At 37.8% G+C, this 25,305-nt stretch overlaps 1 protein-coding gene across 2 annotated transcripts; it reads left to right on the top strand.

Annotated features, from left to right (window-relative positions):
* Positions 1-1,086: 1,086 nt before the first annotated feature.
* VSTM2A (V-set and transmembrane domain containing 2A) lies at positions 1,087-24,432 on the top strand (the record flags this gene model as incomplete). Of its 2 annotated transcripts, none has more annotated exons than XM_080340428.1 (5): positions 1,087-1,165; positions 3,603-3,769; positions 4,680-4,730; positions 8,391-8,727; positions 24,344-24,432. In XM_080340428.1, 5 exons carry the CDS (start codon positions 1,087-1,089, stop codon positions 24,430-24,432), a joined length of 723 nt encoding a protein of 240 aa, XP_080196554.1. The 2 variants fall into 2 exon arrangements, with proteins under 2 accessions (XP_080196554.1, XP_080196555.1); XM_080340429.1 differs by lacking the exon at positions 24,344-24,432 and adding an exon at positions 24,222-24,298.
* Between the last annotated feature and the right edge of the window lie 873 nt (positions 24,433-25,305).

Below are 25,305 nucleotides of genomic sequence, written 5' to 3'. Positions count from 1 at the left end.
ACTGTGAGTAATCTGTAGGATATCAAAATCCATTTTTATCTTGCTAAATATTTCTTCTATATAAATCTATATATCCATATAGATGCATCTGTATGTATCCAATGCACACTCTAAGTATCATCTTCTTTATCTGTCTTCAAAGACAAAATGAATAATATTTTAATGTAAGATGCTTGAAGCATAGTTATTTGGAGCAGGCAATAGCGACTGCAATAGGATTACCGAGTAACTATTTTCTCCTCAGACCCTGTAAGTGAGAGAGAAAAAGGAGAAAACAGAAACAGCTTAACTCACCAAAAATCAAACCACTGCATTGCCCTCTTAGCCACTGAGTGTTTTGGAATGTGAGACCGAAGATTACATCAGTACAATAAAGACTCCCTGCTCTCTCTATAATCACAAGCTGCACACCAAAAAAAAAAAAAAAAAAAAAGAATCGCAGCTTTACCCCAGCATCAGAACCAGTAGCCCAAGTCCAAGTCAGAACAGGTAGAGAGGTGTAGAGAACAGGGAGAGAGCGGGAAGGGTTAAAGGCATTATCGCAGCCATTAGAGGGAAAAGTTGAAGCAATTCAAGCACAGTAGACTCCTCTCTCTCTCCCCCCCTCCCCTCTCTTTCCCCCACACCCCTCTTTCCAAGCTGGATCAGTGTGTAGGGAGGGCAGTCATCACGCCATCCTGAGCAGCAAAGCTGACGCTGGACAAAGCTGCCAGGTAGCTGAGAAAAGGCACAGAAGGCAGCTGATACCCACTTTTCAACGTTGGTGGTTGTGGTTTGTTTTGTTGTTTTTTTTTTTTTTCCTGTAGTCTGAATCTGGACTTCAAGCAACACAGCGCCTGAGACAGCTCATCTGAACCACACTGTATTGCAATACTCGCTCTTCCCAAAGAAAAAGATTCCACTGAGTAGCAGAATGCTGCCGGTGTCGCAGCTAGGGCTACGATACAGAGCCTTTTTGTAACATTTAAAAATCTCTTTCTGTTCATATATTTACACAAACGTACATACACTCATATATCAATTCTTCCTTTTTTGAGATCACCTTTGGCTTTTCTTACCCTGATGTGACTTCTTCTTCATCTTGGAATGATGGGGATCTTTCTAGCTTATGTTGGATTCATTTTCTTTTCAGTTATGTATATTCAACAAGGACTTTCTACCCAAGGTAAGATCACTTATTGTCAAATACGCACGTGTGTTTTTCTATGCTAAAATAGACTGAGAACGCGGGGCGGGGGGGGGGGGGGAGCGGGGGGAGAAGCAGGAGGAAGAGAATGATATAAAGAATAAAAAGAAGGAAAACAAGAACAATGCATATGAGATGAGGACACCAAGCATCAGGTTTACATTCAGTGTAAAAATTGTCTGTAAATATGACCAACAGTGAGAAGTTTCCTCAAAGTGGGAATAAAATAGGCTTCCTTTACTCGATTGTAAAGAGGCAGATTACAGGCACTTTGCAGGAGAGTAAAGGGGTGTTTCTGAACGGACATATATGTGTTTGGGTTGTGCATGTTTGTGTATATGCATGTAGGCATACAATAAACACCTATCGGTGCATGCATAATTACTGCATTCAGACCGAGTACCGGATGACTAAATCTACTGCCTCCCTTAAAATATTGCAGTCTCCTTTCGTGCCGCGTCCCCTTTCCTCCTCTATTATCCTGCAATCCTCAGTCAGACCTTTATTTCGGTTCTGTGACTACGTGTTTATCTGCACCCCTCATCAAAAAAAAAAAAAAAAAAAAAAAAGGGGGGGGGTGGAGGGGTAGAAAAAGACAAAACCGACTTCTTTGAAGACCTCCCTCCCAACCCCCGTCGCCTTCCTCCCTCCTCGCCGAAAGGCGCGCCTTGCATTTCAAGCAGCCCCGGCGCCGCAGGAACCAGTTGTTTGGGACCTCGAGGCTGCGGCGACCGTGTCAGCACCATGGACAGATCGCGCGGGGCCGCCCCTTGCGCTCGCTGCCCCCGCCCACCGCCCCCTGCCCGCCGGCCGCTGCTCCCTGCCCGCCGCCCCCCGCCCGCCGACCCCTGCTCCTTGTCCCTCTCCTGCCGCCCCCTGTCCCCGCCCGCCGGTCCATGCCCGCCGCCCCCGGCTCCGTGCCCCCCGCCCGCCGTTCCCTGTCGGCAGCTCCCCGCCGGCTTTGCGAGCCTCTGCCGGGCTGCGCTCGGCGGTGCGCACCGGGAGGTTGCTGGCAGTACTCCCCCTCCGCGCCCCCATGCCACTCACACGCTCTGACCAGGAGGCGACGGAACGAACAGACAGAAAAAGAAAAAAAGAAAAAACCAAACCAAACCAAACCAAACCAAACCAAAACAAAACAAAAAAAAAAAAACAAAAAACACAAACAAGCAACAAAAGCAACTTGGAACCTCGAATATAGAAAATGCACAGTCCTTTTGTCAGTTTAACCAGTGACTACCAGTCACTAACTGCTGAGGGCCAGGGGATGCAGAAAAAGGGACACTGTGAAATATAAAGCTGGTAGCTTTGCTAAGTATCTGTTGCCAAGCTCGAACATAAGGGGAGAATGGAGTAACACTGGCTGAGTGTATTGCCAGATTATCCCACCGATTCCAGGTTGGCTAGGAAGACTGGATAAAGAGAGAAGGAGACAATGAGCAATATTTTCTTTCACATCATAATGTGGTCTAGTCAATCTGTAACAATTCATAACAGAAAATAACATTGCAGTGTATTTCAACATTTTCCTCTTCTTGAAACATAGGTTTTACTTATTATCTGTAGCCCCCTCTACTTGGCTATCATGGTTCATTATGTTGCACAATTTTAAAGTAAGTTATAGGAGAGGATGAGAAGAAAGTAAAGACTGAGACCTTTAAAAAGACTTGTGTCCTGGACTAGGTCCATCAGGATTACATTTTAAGCCTAGCAGTGGTATGCTGAAATGGGTAGATCCCGTTTGTTAAATGACTGAGATATAAAGGTGAAGGTTACTTCAAGAAAGTGTCTGTCAGGACTGCTAACAGAAGATGTATTTCTTCTTGCTCTGATTATGCAAGTAGAGGTTCTCAAAGAGAGTAACTAGCGCAGGTAAAGCCTTTGTAATAAGCATTTTGATGAGTGGTCATAACCCACACCTCAAGAAACTGTCTGTTCCAACAGCTGCTCCAGCTGGCTGTGGAAGGTTTAACAATTTGCACATCTGTAGCTCAGCCCTACAAAATACAATAAATTGGTCTATTTTTTTCCTCTTCCAAATTGATCTTGCACAAAATCCCTCAGTGAGTCTAGTGAAATACTGCATTCTGCCCAAGGGTATTTGGACCTAATTAAGTGAAACTTTCCTAGCCCATGGGAGCACGGAGTGTGTGGGGGTGTCTGTCGCATCTCCCATGAGTTTAGAGTGTGAAGAAGGTGGATTTGTGCATAAAGCAAGAAAGGCATACCTGGGTATGAGAGAAACTGGAGGAGATAATGTGTAGGAAAACTGGAAAATCAGAAAAGCGGGAGAATGAGAAAAGAAAACAGATAATTTATTTAAAAAGAAAAACGAGAGACAGAAAGAAGAAAAAATAGAGAATATACAATGAGTAGGTAACAGGAGATCCCAACATGTTATGCATTTGTTTTGCAGCAAAATTCACTGAGTTTCCCCGAAACGTCACTGCCACTGAAGGGCAGAACGTGGAGATGTCTTGTGCTTTCCAAAGTGGTTCTTCTTCGGTGTACCTTGAAATCCAGTGGTGGTTTCTGCGGGCGGCTGAGGACCAAGAGGCTGGAGCTGAGGTGACAGGCACTCAGGTACTGATCCTCAGCCATGGGGTCCCCAAACCACGTGGAAATGCTGCAGGAGAAGGGGTGGAGAGAAAGGGAGGGAAGAAGAGAAGGGGGTGAGGGAGGGAGCAGAGAGAGGTTCTGAATCTCCCCAGGGACTTAATTTTAACCATGAAATCATAGTTCATGAACCTACAGAGAAAAATACCCATCTCAAGGGATGGTGCCTTTGGTGCCTGTCACTCTCAGGAGGCAGATAGGAATGTTCACAAAACCACATGGACTTACAAAGCCTTATTTATTTATTTATTTATTTATTTTCCCATCTCTTATTTTCCCTTTGGAAAGCAGCTGTTCAGAGACTACTCCTTGAGGAAATTTTTTATTTCCCAAATGGCAAGATCCTACAAGTGCCCTTCAATTTTCAGCTAGTGCAGTTGAGTTGGCAGCTCCAAGTCTGCATGCAGCTACCACAGGAGGATACACATTTGAGGCGGGAGGGAGTTGGGGAGCGGGAGGGGGCAGGGGTAGGGAGCAGAATAAAACCTATGCCCCAGAGAAGAAAAAAAAATAAAAATCATACAGCAGAGCAATTTCAGCCTTCAGAGTTGGCCATGTCCACTTATACTGCCATCCAGGGACGCTTTTCCCGTCCTCCACTGCCACCTCCGCACCGTTCTCGGCGTTCAGCCGCCTCGAAAAGACGCCCAAGAGAGTCGGGCGGATTTCAGGCGTTCGTGGGGCAGTGCCTCCCTGCCACGTTTCGGGGGTGCCCCGCGACCGGTACCGCCTGTCCCCGGCGTGGCCCATAGGTGGCAGACGCGGCTCGCAGCTCCACGGGTTCCACGGCGGGGAGCGGAAAGCGGGGCGCGGAACAGGGTGGCCACAGCGGCGGGGCGAGCGGCGGCAACCCACGGCATCGCTCCTTTTCCTGCAGGTGGAGCTCTTGCCCGAGCGGGACCTGGACAGCGACGGCACGAAGATCAGCGTAAGTGGCGCCGCAGGGTGCGGGCAGCCCCCGCCAGCCGGGGGGGACTTTCCTGAGCCAGAGCCCACCACGGGCGCTGCCAGCGGCCGGCTCGGAGCAGGCACGGCGGGGTGCGGAGGGGCAGTTCCCCCCGCCCCGCATCCACTCCCCATCCGCTCTGCAAGCTGAAGAGAGCAGGCAGCCCGCAGCTCCTTCCTCGCCGACCCCGACAGAGGGAGCCAGGACAGGCCTGCCCCACACAGCCTACACCCCTGGGGACCCCTGAGCACGAAGGCGTCAGCAACTGACGCCCAAGCGGTAGACCTTCGGCAGACTCTGTTTCCACTCCGTGAAGCAGATAGGCTGCACTGATCCTGTTACCTCTTTTCTTTTACCTTGGGCGACTACTGAATCTGCTTTAGCGCTCCAAAGCTGGTTTTAAGGCTGACATTTGGCCATGAAGCTGCACTTTCCTTCAGTGGGTTGTGCAACTAGTTAAATAGGTGGTTTCCCAGGTTCATGTCTGCTGGCAGGAAAAAAAAAAAAAAAAAAGCTCAAAAAGTCTTTAGACAAGACCTCCGTGTTAGGACTGATCTCCACTCTTGGTCACTGAGACTCTTAGGAAACTGAGGTTCTGACACCAGAGCTACCAATCTGGAGACTGAGCCAGAATGTTGTCTTGACAAAATCATGAGTAACATTCCTCCAGCCCTTGTCCAGGGAAAGGGTGCCTTCCCCAGCAGACCTGTATCCTGAGTTAGGCACAGCCACAGCCACTGACCTCAGAAGCATTTAGACCCTTTTCCCTCAATATGCCAAGAAATGTATAGTGGTGCGGTCATGGTGTGGTGCTTACTGCAGTGGAAAGACATGGATACTTACTGCAGCATGAGTAGTCCTTATGAGCCCAAAGCGGGTTTCTCTTTCTCAAACACAACCCCTTTAGAAGTGCCTTTTAGCTGCAGCCAAGGCTGTAAGTACCAGCAAAGTTTAAAACAGCTTAAAACAGACAGAGGTGAATAATTTCTGCTAAATTCTTTACTCTGCTGCTCTTTGATGCCTGCAAATAACTAACCAAATGACTACATCAGGTCAAAGTGCAGCTAGGTATAGCAGAAATGCATTTATAAATGAGAATTCAGATACATTATATTCAAAATATATCTGTTTTAGCCATATATTTCCTATGATACTTCTCACCATACACTATAAACAATTTGTGTCATGAACCATATCTGTAGTTATATTTGTAGACTATCTTACAAACGAAGCCTACATGTGGTCTTTGGATACTGTTCCACTATATGAAGTTCTAGCAGACAATTTATTCTTTGTCAATAGTGGCTCATTCAAAATCCCCATAGTAGTCTATACAATCTGTGACGCAGTATAGGCTGTAAAGCTTGTTCCATCTTTCAAGTTAAGTATCTTTTTCATTATATATGATAATTCACAATGGCGACTAATGACAGAACTCAAGGGAATGGCAGGAAGATGTGCTGGGGAGGCTTAGGTTGGACATTAGGAAAAGGTTCTTCACCCAGAGGGTGGTGGAGCACTGGAACAGGCTCCCCAGGGAGGTGTCATGGCCCCAAGCCTGACAGTGTTCAAGAAGAGACTGGACAACACAGTCAGATACAATGTGTGAAATGTTGGATTGTCCTGTGCAGGGACAGGAGTTGGACTCAATGATCCTTGTGGGTCCCTTCAACTCAGGACATTCTATGATTCTACTATGGGATATCTATACAGTGTAAACCATTTTATATTTGAAACTAAAAATAAAAGTCAACATTAGGCTAACAGTCTAAATTTACTTGTTACAAACATAGCCTTTCTTTTTTTCCCTCTCGATGACACACAGTCACCATTAGTACTACTGCAAAGTATCTTCATGAAAAGAAGAGCAAAGTTATAAGTGCATTTAGTAAATTATTTAAAGAAATGCTAAAATATACTAAATGTATTGTTAAACTGTGCTGAAATACACTACTTCTATTGGTTTTAAATAGTAATCTGGCATAAATTGATAACATGCATACAAGCTGACTGCAACAATTTCTGAATTTCAAATGCAAAACCCGGAACAAATACGGGTTTTCATTAGTACTGTGGGACACCTCTAACTTTGCATATCTTGCATGGGAGCAAACGAAGACAGAATATGACCTACAGATCCTCTTTCTACTTTCTGTCTTTAATCCTTTTGCTGAAGATCAGCTGTTCTGTAGAGATTTATTATTATTGAATAAGATTTAAATAACTATCCAGCCCTTTCTGTGTAGTTAATATTGCATACATTATGCCTGAAAGTATGCAATCCATACTTCCAACTCAGTTTGCCAAGTAAAAATTCAGAGCTGGATACAACACAACGGGCTGTAAAGTCCATCCAGTAACTTAAAGGAATATTATATTCACAAGTATTGCCCTTAAATTTATCAAGAACGTAGAACAGGTGCTTTGCAAACAGTGGTTACTGCAGCATGCCAAACTATTAGAAACAATGTGTTGTATAATCACCAATAACACATGCTTAGTTTCAATCTAACAGTTCTCCTTTTTTGTGATCTACTATATATTCATCACTCTGATTTTTCCTTATTGCCTGTCATTGATATGAGACAAAGCAACATTTGCATCCAAGTTTCTGTAATGGTGGAAGTAAATCAGATTTAGGAGTTCTTCAAAACTGAAGTTTTCTATCCCCCTGAATCCCTTCCAACTGTCTTCCTGTGGGGCAACAGATATTAATGCAGATAAAGAGTAATAGCCAATTAATTAAATATAAATTCTCTAATGTGATAAACACACAGCAAGGAATCTATGTTACTTTCCCTAATGCACCCTAATAGCTATCACACTTTTCTGGATGTATAATTTACTCACGTGTGCTTTAATTATATGAGACAAAAGTATATCGTGTTACCCTTAGATATTAAAACAAATTAAAAATAAATTAGTCTTATTTTATCTGACAGCTTTTAAAATGATCTTGAATACATGCTACTAGAATATGTGCTGCAGAAATGATGGCTGAGTTTTTGTAAGTACACACTTACAGAAATGAGACAAAAGGAACTGCCTGAGACAAGATGTCTTGTTATGGTTAATAAACAAAAAATACCAAAAGTCTGGACATGCCTGAAGGAGACGAATTGAATGTCAAATATGTAGTTTCAATGTAATTAAAGACTACAAGCTAATCTAATAAAATGTTATTAAAGAAGTTTAAATATTGGCAAACATCTCCAACAAAATTGTCAGTGCACTAGTTCAAAAACTGAACTATTCAATAAAGCCAATTAACTGCAAAAGTTTAACCAATGAAGTACACAGATATTAAGTTTATATAAGAAAGCTCATTAAGAATGTTCATGATCTTAAGCAATTAATTGGAATGAGCATGGTAGTTTGGCTTTTTTCTGAGGCCAATTAGCATGTCAGAGCAAACGATCTAAACAGTTTTGGAAAGAAGATGTCAGACATGCTCACAGATAAAAATAATCATACTCATCCTTGATGCAACTTCCCTGCAGTAAGCACAATTACACTACTGATTATTTTGGCACTTGACTTTTCTGAACAGGCTCTATATTGGTAGAGTCTTCCCAGAGAAGGAATAATACCTGACGACACATTTGATTGTTTGTTTGTTTGTTTTTCCTGGAAAATTTACAGACAGTGAAAGTACAAGGGAATGACATCTCCCACAAGCTGCAGATTTCAAAAGTGAGGAAAAAGGATGAAGGCTTGTATGAGTGCAGGGTGACCGATGCCAACTATGGAGACCTTCAGGAATACAAGGCCCAGGCATTTCTCAAAGTCAACGCTAACAGCCACTCTCGGCGAATGCAAGCCTTTGAGGCATCTCCAATGTGGTTGCAAGACATGAAACCTCGCAAAAATGTCTCAGCAGCTGTTCCAAGTAGCATCCATAACTCTGCCAATCAGCGTGTGCGTGCCACCTCCAGCCCTGAAGCAGCAGCCAAAATCCCCAAACAAAGTCCACAATCAGGTATGGTAAAGCATTTTGAGCTTTCATTTGATTGCTTACCAGCATGTAAAAGGAGGCTAACTCAACAAGGTAACCAGGAATTGTGACTAGGAAGAGTGTGATGCTCATTTATTCCTCCTTCTTTCTGGGCCTATTCCTCATGTCATTTTAAGATGGATGTGCATGATAAAATAAATAAAACACCCACTGAGAAGTGTTTCTTCATAAGCTGATTTACTCCAGTCACCTAACTTTTGTTCCTTTAACATTTAGTGAAATTAATCTACTTTGTTTATCTATCCTATTGAACTTGTTTTCTAACTCTAAACAGACCTTAGATACCCCAGATTGTTTGTATGTTGTGTTAGGCTTCAGAAAGACCATGCATTTGTCAGAGAATGTGGGTCTGTCATCTTCAGCTGTTTGAGCATTAGCTTCAAATCAGGCATTAAATGGCAATGATGTCTGAATTATCTTTCACGTAGAAATGAACATATTTACCTATTTTGTTTGGGAGATTTTGTACAACATGATATAAATAATCTATAAGTAATGTAAGTCTGCATTTGCTACATTGATACAGTAAAATTCACAGTTATGGAAAGGTACAGGAATATACAGGAGCTGTTGACCATTTTATGATAGGAATAGAGAGATGAATAGGATAAAAAATTGAGACACTGTAAATGATCAAAAATCCTCAGGAGAACAAATGGTGCAAGTTTAAGGGTTTCTGGTTTATTTCTGTATATGCCAAGAGCCCAATGTAAGGCAGGAGATCACAAGCTAGCTTAAAATCTATAGTGGAAGCTAACCTAGTTTGTTCTGATGCATCATTTTCCTGCTAGCAAATGCCATGTCATCAAAATAAACTGGAAATACAACAAATTTCAGAGCACACTTATTGTGAAATCAGTTTCATCTTACAGAAATATTATTTGAAAAGTGTTTTGATATGGAAAATGCATTTCATTACAGATTGGAACAATATGATTATTCATATGAAAACTCTTATTTATATTAGAAAATATTATGCACATACTACCACCATTTTACCTCTGTATACATTTTAAAATATTTATTTAATAGTTGCATTTTGTTCTCTTTCCCTGAAATGGAGCCACTTTCAATTTTTAGCTCTTCTAAAAATGTTTAAACTGTTAAAAGAAAAAAATATTTCAATAGTTTTAAAATTCTATGATTCTATGAAAATCATCATTCTACCATAGCCTTCCTTTCAGAGAAATGTAGATATTGCTTATTTTCCATTGGACTCACACATTTCAAAGTCACTGACTTGTCCATAAAGAGAAAACTCTGGCGTCTCTTTAATTTATGTGACATTAATTAAAATATTCACGAGTTTATGAAATATGTAGCTATAGACTATGTTGCATTGTGGCCCAAGTATGCACACAACAGCTCATTCACTAAATCACTTTGGATATATAATTGAATATATAACATTGTTTATGTCTTTAGTTCAAGCAATGTCTTGCCTGATTAACAGACATTTGTTATTTGAGAGCTAGTAGGGTAATACATGGAAAGATGCCATTAAGAAAAATAAAAAACAAAACCAAAAACCATAGAAAAACTTAATTTCTATCTTTTTCCTTAAATAAAGATTACTACAGATCAAGTACAGACAATTCCAATCATAAAGAAATTAAAAATTAAACAGATTATAATGTCATTTAGTTTATTAATTAATTTGTTTTACTATGAAGCACAGATTAATGCTGTATTTGTCACAGGTGAAACTTATCTGTTAGGCTTAATTTCAATGTAGTGGCAACTTTCTACACAGCAATTCTTGGTGATATTTTTTATTAACATCAGTTTAACTCTTGAGAACCAAGATTTGCTTTCCTTTACTTGAGAAAAACTGGGCTGGATTTTCCAGGTATGGTGTGATTTGGATTTTCATTCTATTTTATGCTCACTCTATACCAACAGAAATACCAATGGGATCACAAGGCTACTGGGTTTTTAGCTCTATGTAGCTTTGAGGAGTTTCAGCTGAGGAAGGACAGATGGCTTGTGAGACCTCAGAAAAACAGAAAGGAGGTGTCGTAGAGATTATTAGTCCTTCTTTTTCTGATATTGAATCAGCACCATCTCCTCATGCTGTCAAATGAGAAACTCTTCCCTTCTTCAGCATCATGCCAACTATATATGCATGCACAAGACTGCTGTGTAAATACATTACATGCAAACAATGTATCCGTCCAGCCTAGGATGGATACATAGCTGAATACAAATTTATCATTATTAACCACATGCTTGTATTTGAAAGACATAGGGGGTCATCATGATGTGTTTGTTCACATTGAGTAATACATTGACTTCATCAATACTGCTTGAAGAGAGAAGTACTATTAATCACAGGTAATTGTATCAAATATTCTCCAATATTAGAGACCTGGTACATAGTTATTGGCAAGCAATAAATTTTACTGCCATTCTCAGAGACTATTCTGAAATACATTTGCAGCAGAGGGAAAGGTGACACTGCAAAATTATTGGAAAATCTGTATTTAGTTCTTTCTGAAAAACCTGGCTACTAATATAAGAAAATTGATTCTGAATATATAATTATTTTGTCCCCAAAATTTATTTTCGAAAGGTAGATAGCACTCTGTGTAACTCCTTATATCCTGAAGCACACGGCAGTATTTCATTTATTTTTTTAACAACAGGTATTTAATAGGTAGTACTAGAAAAGCAGTGTACAGTCACTGCCATTTTAAAATATCAGCATTTCCCAACTGAACAGAAATTTCTGCCATTCTCTTATTTTACTCAAAAGTAAGAATATCTGTGATAACTATGAGGGAGTTATATAGCCAGGACTGACAAATTAAAGTGATATGAGGTCCATTCAGCATTTTGCACTGCTCTGAAAAATGCCATATGAGTGTAAAAAATATATTTGTTATTGTTAGCATAATGAAGATTCAGTATAGGAAGAAAGAGCTAATGGGAGCATCTCCCACAGTCAGTCTTCAAATAATATACTGAGAAGCACTAAACATCTACTTCAAAGTCAAAAAAGTCACAAAAGTAAAAGTCATCACTAACATAGATTGACCCTTTCATTTCATATTAATGGGTTGCAGCAAATGAAGTAAGTCATCACAGTTTAAGAGGAATCTGAGTAATTTGACAGGCTAATCTGCATATATCCAGAAAATGTCCTATGTAGGTGGAGTGACAGACATTTTTTTTCTGCATAATTCGTAACAACGTATCTTAGTCAAAAGGTAAAAGTACAAAGTTATCACAGAGCCTTATAACTCTAAGCAATGTTGCAATTAACAGAGACCCAAGAGCTGCAATGAATTCATATAAAAGGATGCAAAATAATCTACAGGCTGCACTAAATCTTACTCTTTCAAAGATACAGATCTGGATAAACCCTGCTATCTGCATTCAAGTCACTCAGCATTTACAGCAACACAAGGGGTTGCAGAATTTGATGTGCTGACAATGTGTATATCCTCCAAACTCTTCTTGTTCTGCCAATGCTCTGTTAAATCACACAAAGCCACTAGTTGCTTTTCAGAGTCAAGAAGAGCAGGCTCAGAGAACTCAAGATGGAATAGCTACAAATGAATGACTTTAAGTCCATTTTCTGACTGCTTACATACAGATTCTTCGCATTTCTAGCAACGTTTCATTCTTTCCTGAAGTAACAAATTCAACTATTGACCTAACTACATGCCAAAATTGTCCCTGTGATGATGGCAGAATTGCAGTGAGTGACACGAAAAGGAGCACAAAGGAAAAGGTAGTGCTTACCTAAGATAGAACAACCTGGATTCTTTCTTGACATCATAAAACACACTGTGAAGCTGATCATCAGGCTAGAATGCAAAGAGGAGAAGACAAATGCATTTCTTCAGTCTTTTGATACCGATAAACTGATGACATTCCTTCCAGCCTCCATTTTTACCTACGGAATCCGGGAATCTTTTAATATCAACCTATTGTAAGCACAGGTTTTATGTCCAATTTGGGATTTTCTGGGATTTCTTTTGTGTTACATCTCTTCTTAAAGTGAAGGGACAAAAAGTCTCTTTTAGCCTTCATCAAGGTGACAGCCAATATTTCTGCTTTTTTTCAATAAGAGAAAGAATTTGGCTCTTGCAGTTGCTGTTTTAGAACCTGTGAGCTCTCATAAGGCTGGGAGGCAGCAATCATTACTGTGATTGTTGAACAGCAAAAATTTCTGTGTTTCCTTAGGACTGCCTTAAAGCAAAAGCCAAATGAGAGTTTTTTTCTTCTTGTTCTGAAACTTATTCAGCCATTCTCAGATTTTTTTTTGCAAAAAGATGATGCAAGGACTATCCTATTTTACACCCATACACACTGCAATCTTTGGTTTTACTTCAAATTTGCACTTTAATTCTCTCTTCTGCAATAAAGTCACCCTACTTTTTTAGCTTCTCTGAACAACGGATGAATTCTAACCATGCTAATTTATGTAGCCTTATTAACCAGTTAGTTGTTGACCTTGAAACTGTAAGCATCTTCTGAGAACTGAAATCTTCTCTAAATAACTTCATTTGGCAAAACAAGGTCTTAAGAGCAGCTAGGACCTGTGTTTTTTTTGCATGTTTGTTTGTTTGTTTTTTCAGGTCGGGATTTCCAATACAGAATTAATTCACTACTGTCTTATGTTTCTTTCAAGAAACCTCATACCTTAATTTCTTATATGTACATACTTAGAACCAAATGTGTTTAAGTGTTTAAATTCCTGTTCCTAGTGCCTAGTATAACTCAACCCAGTACTAAACAAGCTGGATTTGGTGGATCTGAAGTTCTAACTGTTATCACAAGCAAAATGGTGTCTACTTTTTGTAAACATCTGTCCCTGACATTGTCAATTGCTGATACTACACCACTGTCACCTTTCTATTAATTTCTATTCCTCTTACAAAAACACAAGTTCAGGAAAGCACTCTCCAACTAATATGTGTTCATTTCTGGTTTTCTACTAGTTTTACCAGTTGTTCAATCCTACATGCCCATGCCAGACTGAGTACTGGGTATACTTAATTTTAAATGTAACATCTCTGAAATCAGAGATATTCTTTTTATCATTAGTTATCCTATGGTTAAGCATTAATACTGAATGACAGAAGAAAATCACAATAATCTCAGATTTGTTGAGATAGTAAAGGATTCTGTCCTTAAACCTGTTATATCTGCTGTAACTCATATTCCTGTAAAAGTGATGGTGTTTGGGAAGAAACATTAAGTAACCTTAGCTAATCACAAACAGGGGTAGGAAAGAATTTGAGAAAGCAGATAATTGCAGATTAGAAACAGCCTACTGCAGGAAAGGAGACTCCATAGAGATTTCCATTATTATTATTAAAACATAGCCTCAAATACTCTTGAGCAGTTTCTTACCCATATATCATGTAGATTATATGAATGAAAACATGGAAAACTGTCTTTGAATGCTGAACTACATATTTGCCTCCTATGAAGCCAATCCAGAAACAGTAAGGACAGACATAGCAGGAACTAAATGCACAAAGTTTAAGAAATTAATTTTGTCCTGTCTCCATGTAAATTGTTGTTTATCTATACACATGTATATTGAGATCTTTCTTATTCTTTTAGTAACCTTACCAGTATATTTCTCTATCTGTCATTGCTACATATGCACTTAATCACATCTCTTCCTTTCTTTTATCTATTTTAAAATGAACCTTTCAGACTCACCTCGTCTTTAGAGCAAAACTGATATATTAAGATCTGGTAGGGGATCTCACAGGAGTTCCCTGAGTATTAGAATCACAGTCATTCTGTTCTACCTGCCTGATATAAATATCTTTGGTAATTAACCACTGGAAAGATTGCAGATGTGCCACACTTAGTAAAGAAAGAGAAGAAAAGAAAAATTCCAGGGGTGCGGGGGCAGGTGGTACCGAGGGGAGCTGTTTATGAGTTGTTCGTCAGCTCACTCAAATTGCCTTTCATTGCTACACAATCCGGCAGTTTGCACTGGGCCATCAGAGATGGCAGCATATGTGACTGCCTGCTTTTGAAACAAATAATGGGATTTCCTTGCGTCCAAACACAACCCATTTGTTACTTGACACATCTACAGCAAAGCAGAAGACATTTTCCCTTGTTTCAGATGAGAAGCAGAAATTTTCCCACGTATGGTGCCCTACTTCATTATAAAAATTCTTTGCATCACTTACAATTAAAAAAGAATGGGTAGAAGGATCTCCTATGGAGAATGGATACATCTCTGCTGAAGCCACAATAACAGAGTTCCTTTAAAATAGAAAAAAGGATGAAGATGAATTCTCTTCTTTTCATAAAGTGAAAGTGAATTATGAGAAGAATCTAAGCTTTACTTATACCACCTAAAGAAGTTTAAGATAGCAAAGCTGTCTGGAAGCAGAATGAAGGGAAGGAAAATACCTGAAAATTGTTCTTTTCAGCTCATCCAGATTCAGGGGGAAAGGGCATTCTTGGTAATGTATTTTATTGCTTCAGGTTTTTTGTGTGTTTTTTCTTTAACTTTGATCAACATTTTTCTAGTGTTTGTCTTTGAAACAGCTAGTCCAGCAGACTGGACTAGCTAGAAAGCTCAACACTCTTAGCATTTTCTTATTCTCTGTACAGGGATTTTCCATTTGACTAAAAATTAATGAGCTTCAAAGATATTCCAGACACATAACCTTCTTTACAACTACAGTAATAATCAATTAATCCTGCTTTACTGATGATAAAGCTGGATGTCATTTGAAGAGTATCTGATTATCTTTCCACTGGCCTTGTGAAGACTCTGCTCTAAACCCTTATTTTTACCTTATCATAAGGAAGCTACCATCATACTTTTTTGGCAGTGCAACTTGCTGCCCTGTCTGATCCATCTCACTGACGTTTGGTCCCCCACCTACTGACAAATGCTACTGTCTTGGAACAAAGCTGCCTAATATGCTGAGAAGAATAAAAATGTGAAAGTTAACTGTCACAGTCAGCATTGCCAGTGCTTCATACATGCAATTCATGTACTCATCAACAGCAACAAAAATACAGGTAACAATCGGTATGCTACTTCTGCTGCCAGTCCTACTTCTACTGTTGTTATTCCCTCAGCTGCTGCTGTTGCCTGAGACACTGACTGAGCCACCAAATCACTGCTATAGGTCTATAATGACTGTAGAAGTAACTTCTACATGACTACAAAACACAGTGTATCTCCAGTTCATTCTGTGCAACTGAAAAAAAAAAAAAAAAAGAACAGTTAAAAGGGCAAGATGTTTTATCAAGAAGCAATAATAAATCAGTTTTGAAGCCAAGAACTACCAGTAAGTCTCATAGTGAGCTAGACATTCACATGGTGCAAAGCTGCTTAGTAGAATAATACTGTTTGAGAATACAGCCACATAGCATTATGCTTGTCTGAAACTCTGCCAAAATAATAGGTCAGTTACCAATTTTGTACTCTGTTGAATTATTCACATGCATACAATATGCGCTGATCAGTGACCATCTTATATCTGAAGAGTCTTTGAATAGTGACGAACAAATTTCATGATGACAGTTCATCCCACATCTCAGAACTGTAACGAGAAAGGTAAAATAATCTGAAATTAAAAAAAAAAAAACAAAACCAAAACAATAGAGAACATGGGGGAGATAGAATTAATACAGGATTTGGCACAAATACATCAGGTTTCATTCTCACAATCTACCATTTTTAAACCAGTGTACTGTTGTTGAAGGGGTGAAAACGTCTTCTTTAATTTGTATTAATATCACAGTAACAGGAAGTGTGAAATCTTGACTTGTGAACTCCGATTTAGCCCTTGCAGTTTAAAATGTTAACACTCAACGTCCCTGCAGAAGTTATTGCCCCAAACCTGGATGACAGAATAGATACCTGCTATCCAGCTCACAATGTTAAGCATTAAATAAAGCCTTTGTGATGGCTGATAAGTTGAAACATCTGGTTGTTAAATTAAGATAAATGAAGAGAGGGAGGTACTATGATCTTCAACTGCTCCAGCTAAAACCATTAAGAGCTGGTGAGTCACAGCCCTTAGGCAGAGGTATGTTCTGTTAGTCAGAGGCATTGTTCTAATCTCCTTAACAACTGCATTATCCACCAGGCAAACAAAGGATCAGAAGAACAGTCCCTGCCTCAAAACACTTACCATCTAGGAATCAGTCAGAAGAAAACAGAGTCATCCAGTCAGATGGATACAGATAAATGGGAGCTTAGCTGAGTTGCATGAAAATAGCTCTTACATAAATTATATAAATAGAAGGAGATCAGGTTGACTGGAAGTCAAACATAAGCCTAAGCTGTGTCAGGTGTGAAAAGGAGAAAAAGGATTGAATATCTCATGCTGAAATATTTACAAAGAATGATAATTTTCTTTCTATCTATGTTCTAATAACCCTCTTTGTATATGTTTTTCTTGGTATGACAGTGCTGTTGAAGATGATAGAGTAATGTTAAGTATCATCCCACTTAAGATTTTTTCCTAATAGGTGAAAGGATGAACAGGATGCAAAAAGCACAGGAGGAAAAGATCAGTTCTGTTTTTCTTCAAATAAAATTCTTGTTGCAACTTTAAGGTGTCTTTCAGAAATGGCTCTGTTAACAGTTTAATTATAATGTGGCATATATCAAATATCCACACAATTTTATATATCACAAAAATGCTGAGCAATTTGTGCTGGAGCCATGCTTAGTTACAACAGCAGAAGTCAGTTACTAACAAAAGAGTCAATTCAAGAAGATTTTTTGTTAACAGCCTAAGTTCCCACCTTGATTCAGGATAGGCCATAATTATATGCAAGTAAATGGATGAGGATTGGTTACCACAGGACAATCACAAAAAAACTACATTTGCTTTGGAATCAGACATTTTCTACAGATACATAGAAATGTACTGGTTTAAATATTTTTCTGTCACACATTATGAAAAGGTGTAAGACATTTTGCATCCATGGTTTTCAGGGATAGAATGAGAGTGAAAGGTACTCAGTGCTGATAAGAGCAATCATAAAGCAGTTACCAGTGGTTTTCAAACAATATCAATTAACCAATTTAGGGCCTGCATTTATTTGAGCTTGTGCCACTCTCCTTCAGCTTTTAAGTGTTGCAATGGGCACTGGATATTTGACTGCTTCTCACACTATTTTTATTTAAGTAACTAACACTGGTGTTTCACAGACTATTTGCAAACACTTCTCTCAGAAACCATTTTCTCCAAAGTACTTTCTCACTGAAATAGAAACAGCTGAAGTCAATGCATTACTTATAGATTTGAAGAGATTACATGTAAAGAAAAAAACCCAAACAACCCAACTCAGAAACAAAAAACTTTAAAACTTTGCAGGCTCAAACACCAGCCAAAGGGAGGAAGAGAATTAGGATACCTGCTACAAATGGCTGATGTCTGAACATTTGTGACTGAGAGGCCTAGGCAGGCAGAATTTTATTCTTCTAAGAAAAGAAAGTCAGTCAGGGAAATTTGAGTATCAAGACAAAAAAAGCTTCCACAGTATAGTAAATATATAGTGATGGAAGTAGCCATAGTTGTACAGCTACTAAACAATTCAGAGACATCAAGAACTCACTATATCCTTGGCTGAACACATGACATTTGAGGTAGCTACACACACACAAAAAGTTTTAAGCTGCTAGAAGGAGGAATATGCTTCTGGGTATATCTGAAGCTGTGTGCCTTATGTTCAAAAAATGTTTTGACTCTGACATGCTTTACACAATATATTACCTGCAGAGACAGTTCATCTACACTTAATTTCACTGAATGAGTATCTAACTTAGTGCTACCTTGCCACTCTAAGCTTGTTTATGAGAATATTACATGAAAATGCTAGAAAGATGAAAATTTCAGAAGCTGAATTTTTGATGGAATAGTCTGTCCAGATAGCTAGACTTACTTTAAGACCAAAATAGCCTAAATAAGTTTCTGAGAAGCATAAATATTTGAAGAAAGCTTAGGATCACTGCTACAGAAATGAATGACACTCATGAGTCTACTCAAAACTGTATCACGATTTCCTAATCATGCTAGTATGCAAAATATTATTTAGTCCTGAACTGCTTATTAATACAATTTAAACAAAGCTGCATATGAAAACAGAAGGAAATACACTCATGAGAAAGAAGTTGTGACTTACAGGATAAAGGATATAAGAAGGAGCAAAAATTACACTAGAGGTGGACTAAGCCAACTACACTGTCCAGTTCATCATCCTGAAACATTGTACTGAAACTCAAAAGTGATTTTTTATTATTTTAATCAGAACAGTGTGAAATCTATAAATGTTGATGTACTTCTCATTGCAGTTATATGTTTAGGGTTTTAAAGCAGTAGTTTTCTTCCAAAATGCAAAAAAAACCTAGAATTTCAGAATTTCTGGCATGTAAGATAAATTCATTTGCCCTGTATGGTGACAGTAATGAGCCATTGATACAGTTTTAGGCTGACTACTGTACAGCCAATGGAGAAAGATGAACTGGAAGCCTAAGCAAATGTGTCTGTGCGAGGGTGCAAGGAGGCTTGAATATGATACTTACTTGCTCGTCTTTTGTCATTCAGTTCCCCAAAATCAAACACAGGTGGTTAAACCTTAAAAGACACATGAGGAATAATTCCCCCGAGGAGAGAAAGGAGGATTTTATGTTAGTGGAAGGGAAATTTTCTTCCCGAGTGTAGGTATATATTCTAGCAGTACAGAAGATCTACAGGTAATTGTGGTTTCTGCAATTCAAAGGAAGAAAAAAAAATAGTAATTGGCAAACCAGAAGGGAAGAATCTATTTATGTAAAATCTGTGTGAGACATAATAAAATAAAACTTCAAATAAAGTAAATTGTACTTGATTTCACCTGTATTTATGGATGTAAAACTGTAAATGTGTTCCAAAAAGTCTTATGGTTCATCAATATTCCCAGTGAAAATAAAGCTGGTATTTCACAAATTTTTACTTACTTTACATGGAAATAATGGAAAATTATGATTTCATGTGGTTTCAAGTGGCACTGACAAGAAGGCTATTTCAAACCTAAAAAAAGCAAAACCAAGCAAAACCAAGTGTTGCAAAACATCAAACCAGGCACGTAAAGATGGAAAATATCAGCACAAATTCCTCATAAATGAGACTTCCAAGGTTTCAACACACCTGTGATTTCAGAAACCAGTAGTACAACAAAATTAACTCATATATCCCCCATATACACAAAGGGGTATTTTGACATCATGTAATACACACAGAGGATCTAGGATGGACTTCTGTGTGACTGGCTGTATTTTTCCTGTCCTGGTCAGCACAAAACGGGGACTCTACTCAAGCTTTAGTCTTCCCTTTTAGTCAATGGCTTACTAGCTAAAGGAAACACAAGGATACACTCACTAAACCTATATGTTTATTAAAACTTTAAAGCAGTGCTGCTGAATTCACAGATTCATTCTGTTATTTATATGACAATATGCTACTCATTCAAAGCATAACTGTAAGAATCTAGTTTTCAGACTCTCTGATGCTTATTGAAGCTCAGAGTGCAGGAGGCTATTATATCCCAAAGACCTTCCAAACCACAGCAAGCACAAGGAATGCCAAATTTGCTGAACTTCAACTCATGCATATGCAAACTACTTGAGATCCAAAGTGGTTAACCATGTATGGTACTCTTACAAATAGGGAACGCTAAAACTGTAGGGCCTGAGACAGCTACTTAGTTTACAAATCAGTACTTTGTCCAGTTGTGACACATAAATGGGCAAAATTGTGAAACCGGCATTTGCTTTTCTCTGTCTGATTTCCAAAATCCCATGTATTTTTACGCAAATTTTTTCTGATCAATATCTTAATGAAAGCAAAGGATATAGCTACTCAGGCATGCAGTGAGTAACTAGTTTTTGATCAGTCAGGATTTACTAACAATTTACAACTTCTGTTGGCTTTATTTTATACTTAGATGCTCTAAAATTAATCTCGTTAACAGAACAAAATTGATGTTTAGCTATTTGATCCATAAATTATGAGCCATGAAATATGGTTCAGCATTTTTCACAGATTAGTTTATTATTTTAAACACTAAGATCAAAATTATTTATCACTCTGTTTTTTCTCTGTTTGCCTAGCATTTAAATAAGCCATATATTGGAATAAATCACAGTTTCAAAGAGTTTAATGGCATGAACTACTCTTTCATGCTGTTACACAGAAACTTATTTCATGATCACATGCCTTTGGCAATACAGCATTTGTGTACAGGAGAAGACTAAGGTTTTCATGGATGTTTTCTCTTTTGGATGTATGTCAGGGGCAGGAAACAAAGGACAACACATGAACATTTACATCTGTCAGGAAGAATTTAACTGGATCCCTGTGGCCGATAGGTCAAAATGTGAGAATCTCTGATCCACACACCAAGTAGAGTTTCACTAATAACATAGAAAGAATATAAGCATACATACTACTGTTCTTCTTCCAGGTCGCAGTCTTTGAAGGTAACAAAACTGTAGTCCAGTTTTTCCCAGTGTTCTTGATCTGCAATAAAATTTCTTTTACCTTTCATTATGCTAATTATAAAATAATGTTAGAAACTTCAGGGAAATGAGTAATTGATTTAGCAAATTCACAGCCAGATTGACCATTTCTTACTTATATTACCATGCTCACAGTTCCAGTAATACTACTTATGTACTGATCAGAATTGTACACAAAAAGATAAGCTCTGAATTTGGATAGTCTGTATTTTTGAGACATTTGTATTCGGATCTTGATCTGTACTTTGCCTCTGATTTAAGTCTAAAAATAATGAAAGTAAATCTCTGATTTAAACACCCTATAACTTTTAGATTTGCAGTCAAAATGGAAATTTCTGACTATTTATGCTTGCTTATCCTTTATTGAGATGGAAAGCAAAATAATAGAGTATGAGTAAATGTGTTAGAATAGAAAAAGGAAAAAAAATCTAAAAAGGCTGCTTTCAGTTTTGCTATGTCATTATTCTATATTTTCAGCTTTCACCCTCCCAAAATCTAAATAAATACTTGGGCTCATGAGAGAAAAAAATACAGCTCTTTTACACATCTCCAGAAAACAAACAAACAAAATGCTTTAGCACTTCAGCATGCATACTAAGCTAAATCCCTTGCAAGATAAAGAAAAAAGAACTTGCTGTTTACAGAAAAATATGCATGTAAAACATGTAATATGAATTGGAGGGAGGTTGTGATTTATACAGAGACTGAACATTAGAAATAAAAAATTTGTCATTTGTTTGCAAAATATGACCACTAAATTTGGGCTCTACAGATTTTTTGTATGGAAAAAAAAGGAGTCAACAATCAGAGAATGTATGCCTGCAAGTATTATGGTACTACTGTTCCCACTGTGAAATAGTTTTAAGTCAAAAGTGTTTTAAGTCAGAAGTATTTTATGTCATACTATTTCTCTTCCACACATTACAGCTTTCTACTTCTCAAATTATAATGCCATTAATTGTTAGAAGAGCTCTTTTAAAAATATTCATGAGACTCTTCTGAGTATTTATGCTTATTTGCATTGTACATATTTTGTGCAGAGGAAATGTATCTCCAAAGACCTCTTTAGAATTGTCTTGAGCACTGTATTTCTCTAGTTCAATCAAAAAAATATTCAAATAGAATAAAATGTGTGAAAATAATTCAATACATCACAACATGATCTAACATTAACAAAGGTTCTAACTAAGTTCTGCTAACCTAGTTAAGGAAAGAAAAGCCTTTATAAAAATCTATCAAATGACAAATTTTACACATTATAGAAAAGAGAGAACAAAGCCACGCTGAAATAAAATCACAACCAGAAATTGAACTCAACTCTTGGGCGCAAGCTTGTAAATACTACCTATATGAGAACAAACCATGTAAAGAAGGAAATTCGCCTGTGTGTTTTCTTCTTTCTAATACAGAAAAAGTGTTTTGAGAAGCCCAGCAAACTACTGCAGTGTAGTACAGGTAGGCTAGCATTATCAGATGGGCAGGAGAAAAGCAGGCTTCCCACTCCTGTCTATGTCCAGCAGGAACTAAGCTCAGAGTTCCCTTGGACTTCTTCAAAAATCTTAGTAATCTCTTTGAGACACATTTCCATTTAAAAGTTAATATTCATTTAGAAATGCAGTTCACACATGGATAATTGAAATATCACTGTTACTTAGAAGCCCTTGTGTATGTGACAGAGGACTAAGAGTCTTTTATGGCAAATATTACATATGCTACATCTCACATCATGTATTTCCAAAAGGAAGCAGTATTCAGAGATTCAGGATTTAGTTTAATTCCTGCTTTGGAAGGGAAAAATTGCTAAAGAGAGGAACATAAAGACTTCTGGCTACACTTACAAACAGAGCAGATACAGAGAAATGTTTTACTGATAAACATCTGAAAACTTTTTTAAAAATGAGCATTTGCCTTGAGTTCTTTTTGCTTTCATTGTGTATACTCTTAATGAGAAGATAAATGTGCTTTTGGGGGCTGCGATGAAATCCAGCATTCAGTTTAATATTAAATTCATTACAAAAATAGCTTATACATGATAACTAGATTTTTTAAAAAATAACCAGTTATTAAAAGTCCAGCATTATTATGGACTGGTTATAACGCCAGTATTTGTTATAGAATTGATGCCTGCAACCATCGATAACATTCATCTTTTTCAAGTATACAACACAGATATAAAATCTGTTAATCATGCATAAACCTGTTATAATTTGATTTTTATTTATAGCATAACCAAATTAAATTTATGATTTTCAGCTCAAGTAACGTTTCAAATTCTGAATGTAATCCTTTATTATATAGGGAGTTATCAAGCACTGAGACTTGGTATGTAAGACATCTAAATACTCATGTCCTTAGTGTGAAAAGCTTTCTGTTTAATTAGTCTAGTCGTGAATGTTTTTATTCTGATAACACACAAAATATAAAGTCATGTTTTTAAAAAATAATGACATGTATCATTGTTTTCATAGCTTTTAAAAAAGAAAAAAAAATCTTAAAAATAAATACTCCAAATCTTTTAGCATTGTTTCACCATTGTAAATAGCATAGCCATTTGCCAATATCTTCTCTGTTTTACAAGAAAATATTCTTTAACTAGCCACTAGATGACTTTTTTGTTAGCAGTCAATGATGTGATGCTGAAAATTACTTTGTAAAGAACACTCTGAGGTTGAAGATGTTTGGATTTGTTCCTCTTGGTATATGGTTTCACTGGATAATGTTGTTTAAAAAGACAGATAAGAAACAAAAGCAAAGCAAAACAAAAAACCTCCCTGGGACTGAAATACTTTGTATGTGTTGTTATTTGCAGTGCATGCCAAGACATTCATGGGCACCAGAGCCAACCTGGCAAGCTAATTAAATATATAAATGTATGTGTTTAAAACAGCCTTATAAGGAGCATTGGAAATCTGCAAGATGAGCGAATATCTTATAACTTCTTCCGCAGGTGCGAGGATAGCTACAAGCCATGGACTTTCTGTCCTGCTTCTTGTTTGTGGCTTTGTGAAGGGTGCTTTGCTTTAATCTAAAAGTGCTGACTTTTTCCAATATCACTTTCTCTTCTTAAAGCAAAGAGCAAATCGCCTGTAAAATCCACGGAGCGGACAGCAAAGTTGACCCTAACCTCCAACCACCACTCTGCACCCAATGTACTCTAAATCTCTACACAAGGAGCACCTTCTTCAGGAAGTACAAATAAAAATACTAAATAAATAAAATAAATAAATATAATAAAGAAGAGGATACCACATGTTTTCTTGATATATCTTATTTTCTTTGGCGTATCACTGATCTTTCATTTGAAGAGAACTGGTGTGATGTAATCGAATGTTTTGTAACAGCAAGACCTAGTTTCCTTTTCTTTCGGCAAGGAGAAGCCTCATCTTTTACTTCTCAGGGGTTGGCCTGCGAGTCATCAGTATTACAGAATTAACCATGGATGACATTTGGTTTCCTACGCTGAAAGAACCGTTCCAGCCTGGAAGCAAACAGAGGCCAAATAATGAAACAAAACATAGTGATTTAATATTGATCCAAATAAAACACTCCACAAACTTTATCAAAAAGTCTTTTTTTTTTTTTTCTTTTTCATGAGGAATAGAGAGGAGAAAAGAAATTCTACAAAGCAGCTAAGCAGAGTAGAAGATGTTGTTTCTGGAAAACAGATGAGGATATTTTTATTTTTTTCTTTTAATTATTCTTTTCCTCCATGGGTTTTTCCCCTCTTAATTTTTGTTTATTTCTTATTTAATGGTGGCAGTTCCTGATTTAGGCCAACCCCTGATGATTACATGGAGGTTTATATATATATACACCTTTTCTTTTGTGTGTGTGTGCGTTCTATTTTTAGTGTGTTTTCTCTAATTTTGCAACTCCTGTATATGCAAAACTAACTTAAATTCTGTAAATTGCTTACAGTCTGTGTGATATAACTTCAGAGTAGACATACTTTGGTCCTCATGCAAGCCAGTTTTTAATATTATCTATATGTCGTGCCACCAATAGACATCTTATTTCCTTTTTTTGACAAA

Source organism: Nesoenas mayeri (genome assembly GCF_963082525.1).
Source record: "Nesoenas mayeri genome assembly, chromosome: 2".
Lineage (NCBI taxonomy): Eukaryota > Metazoa > Chordata > Aves > Columbiformes > Columbidae > Nesoenas > Nesoenas mayeri.
This window is presented reverse-complemented; position numbering and strand designations above follow the sequence as displayed.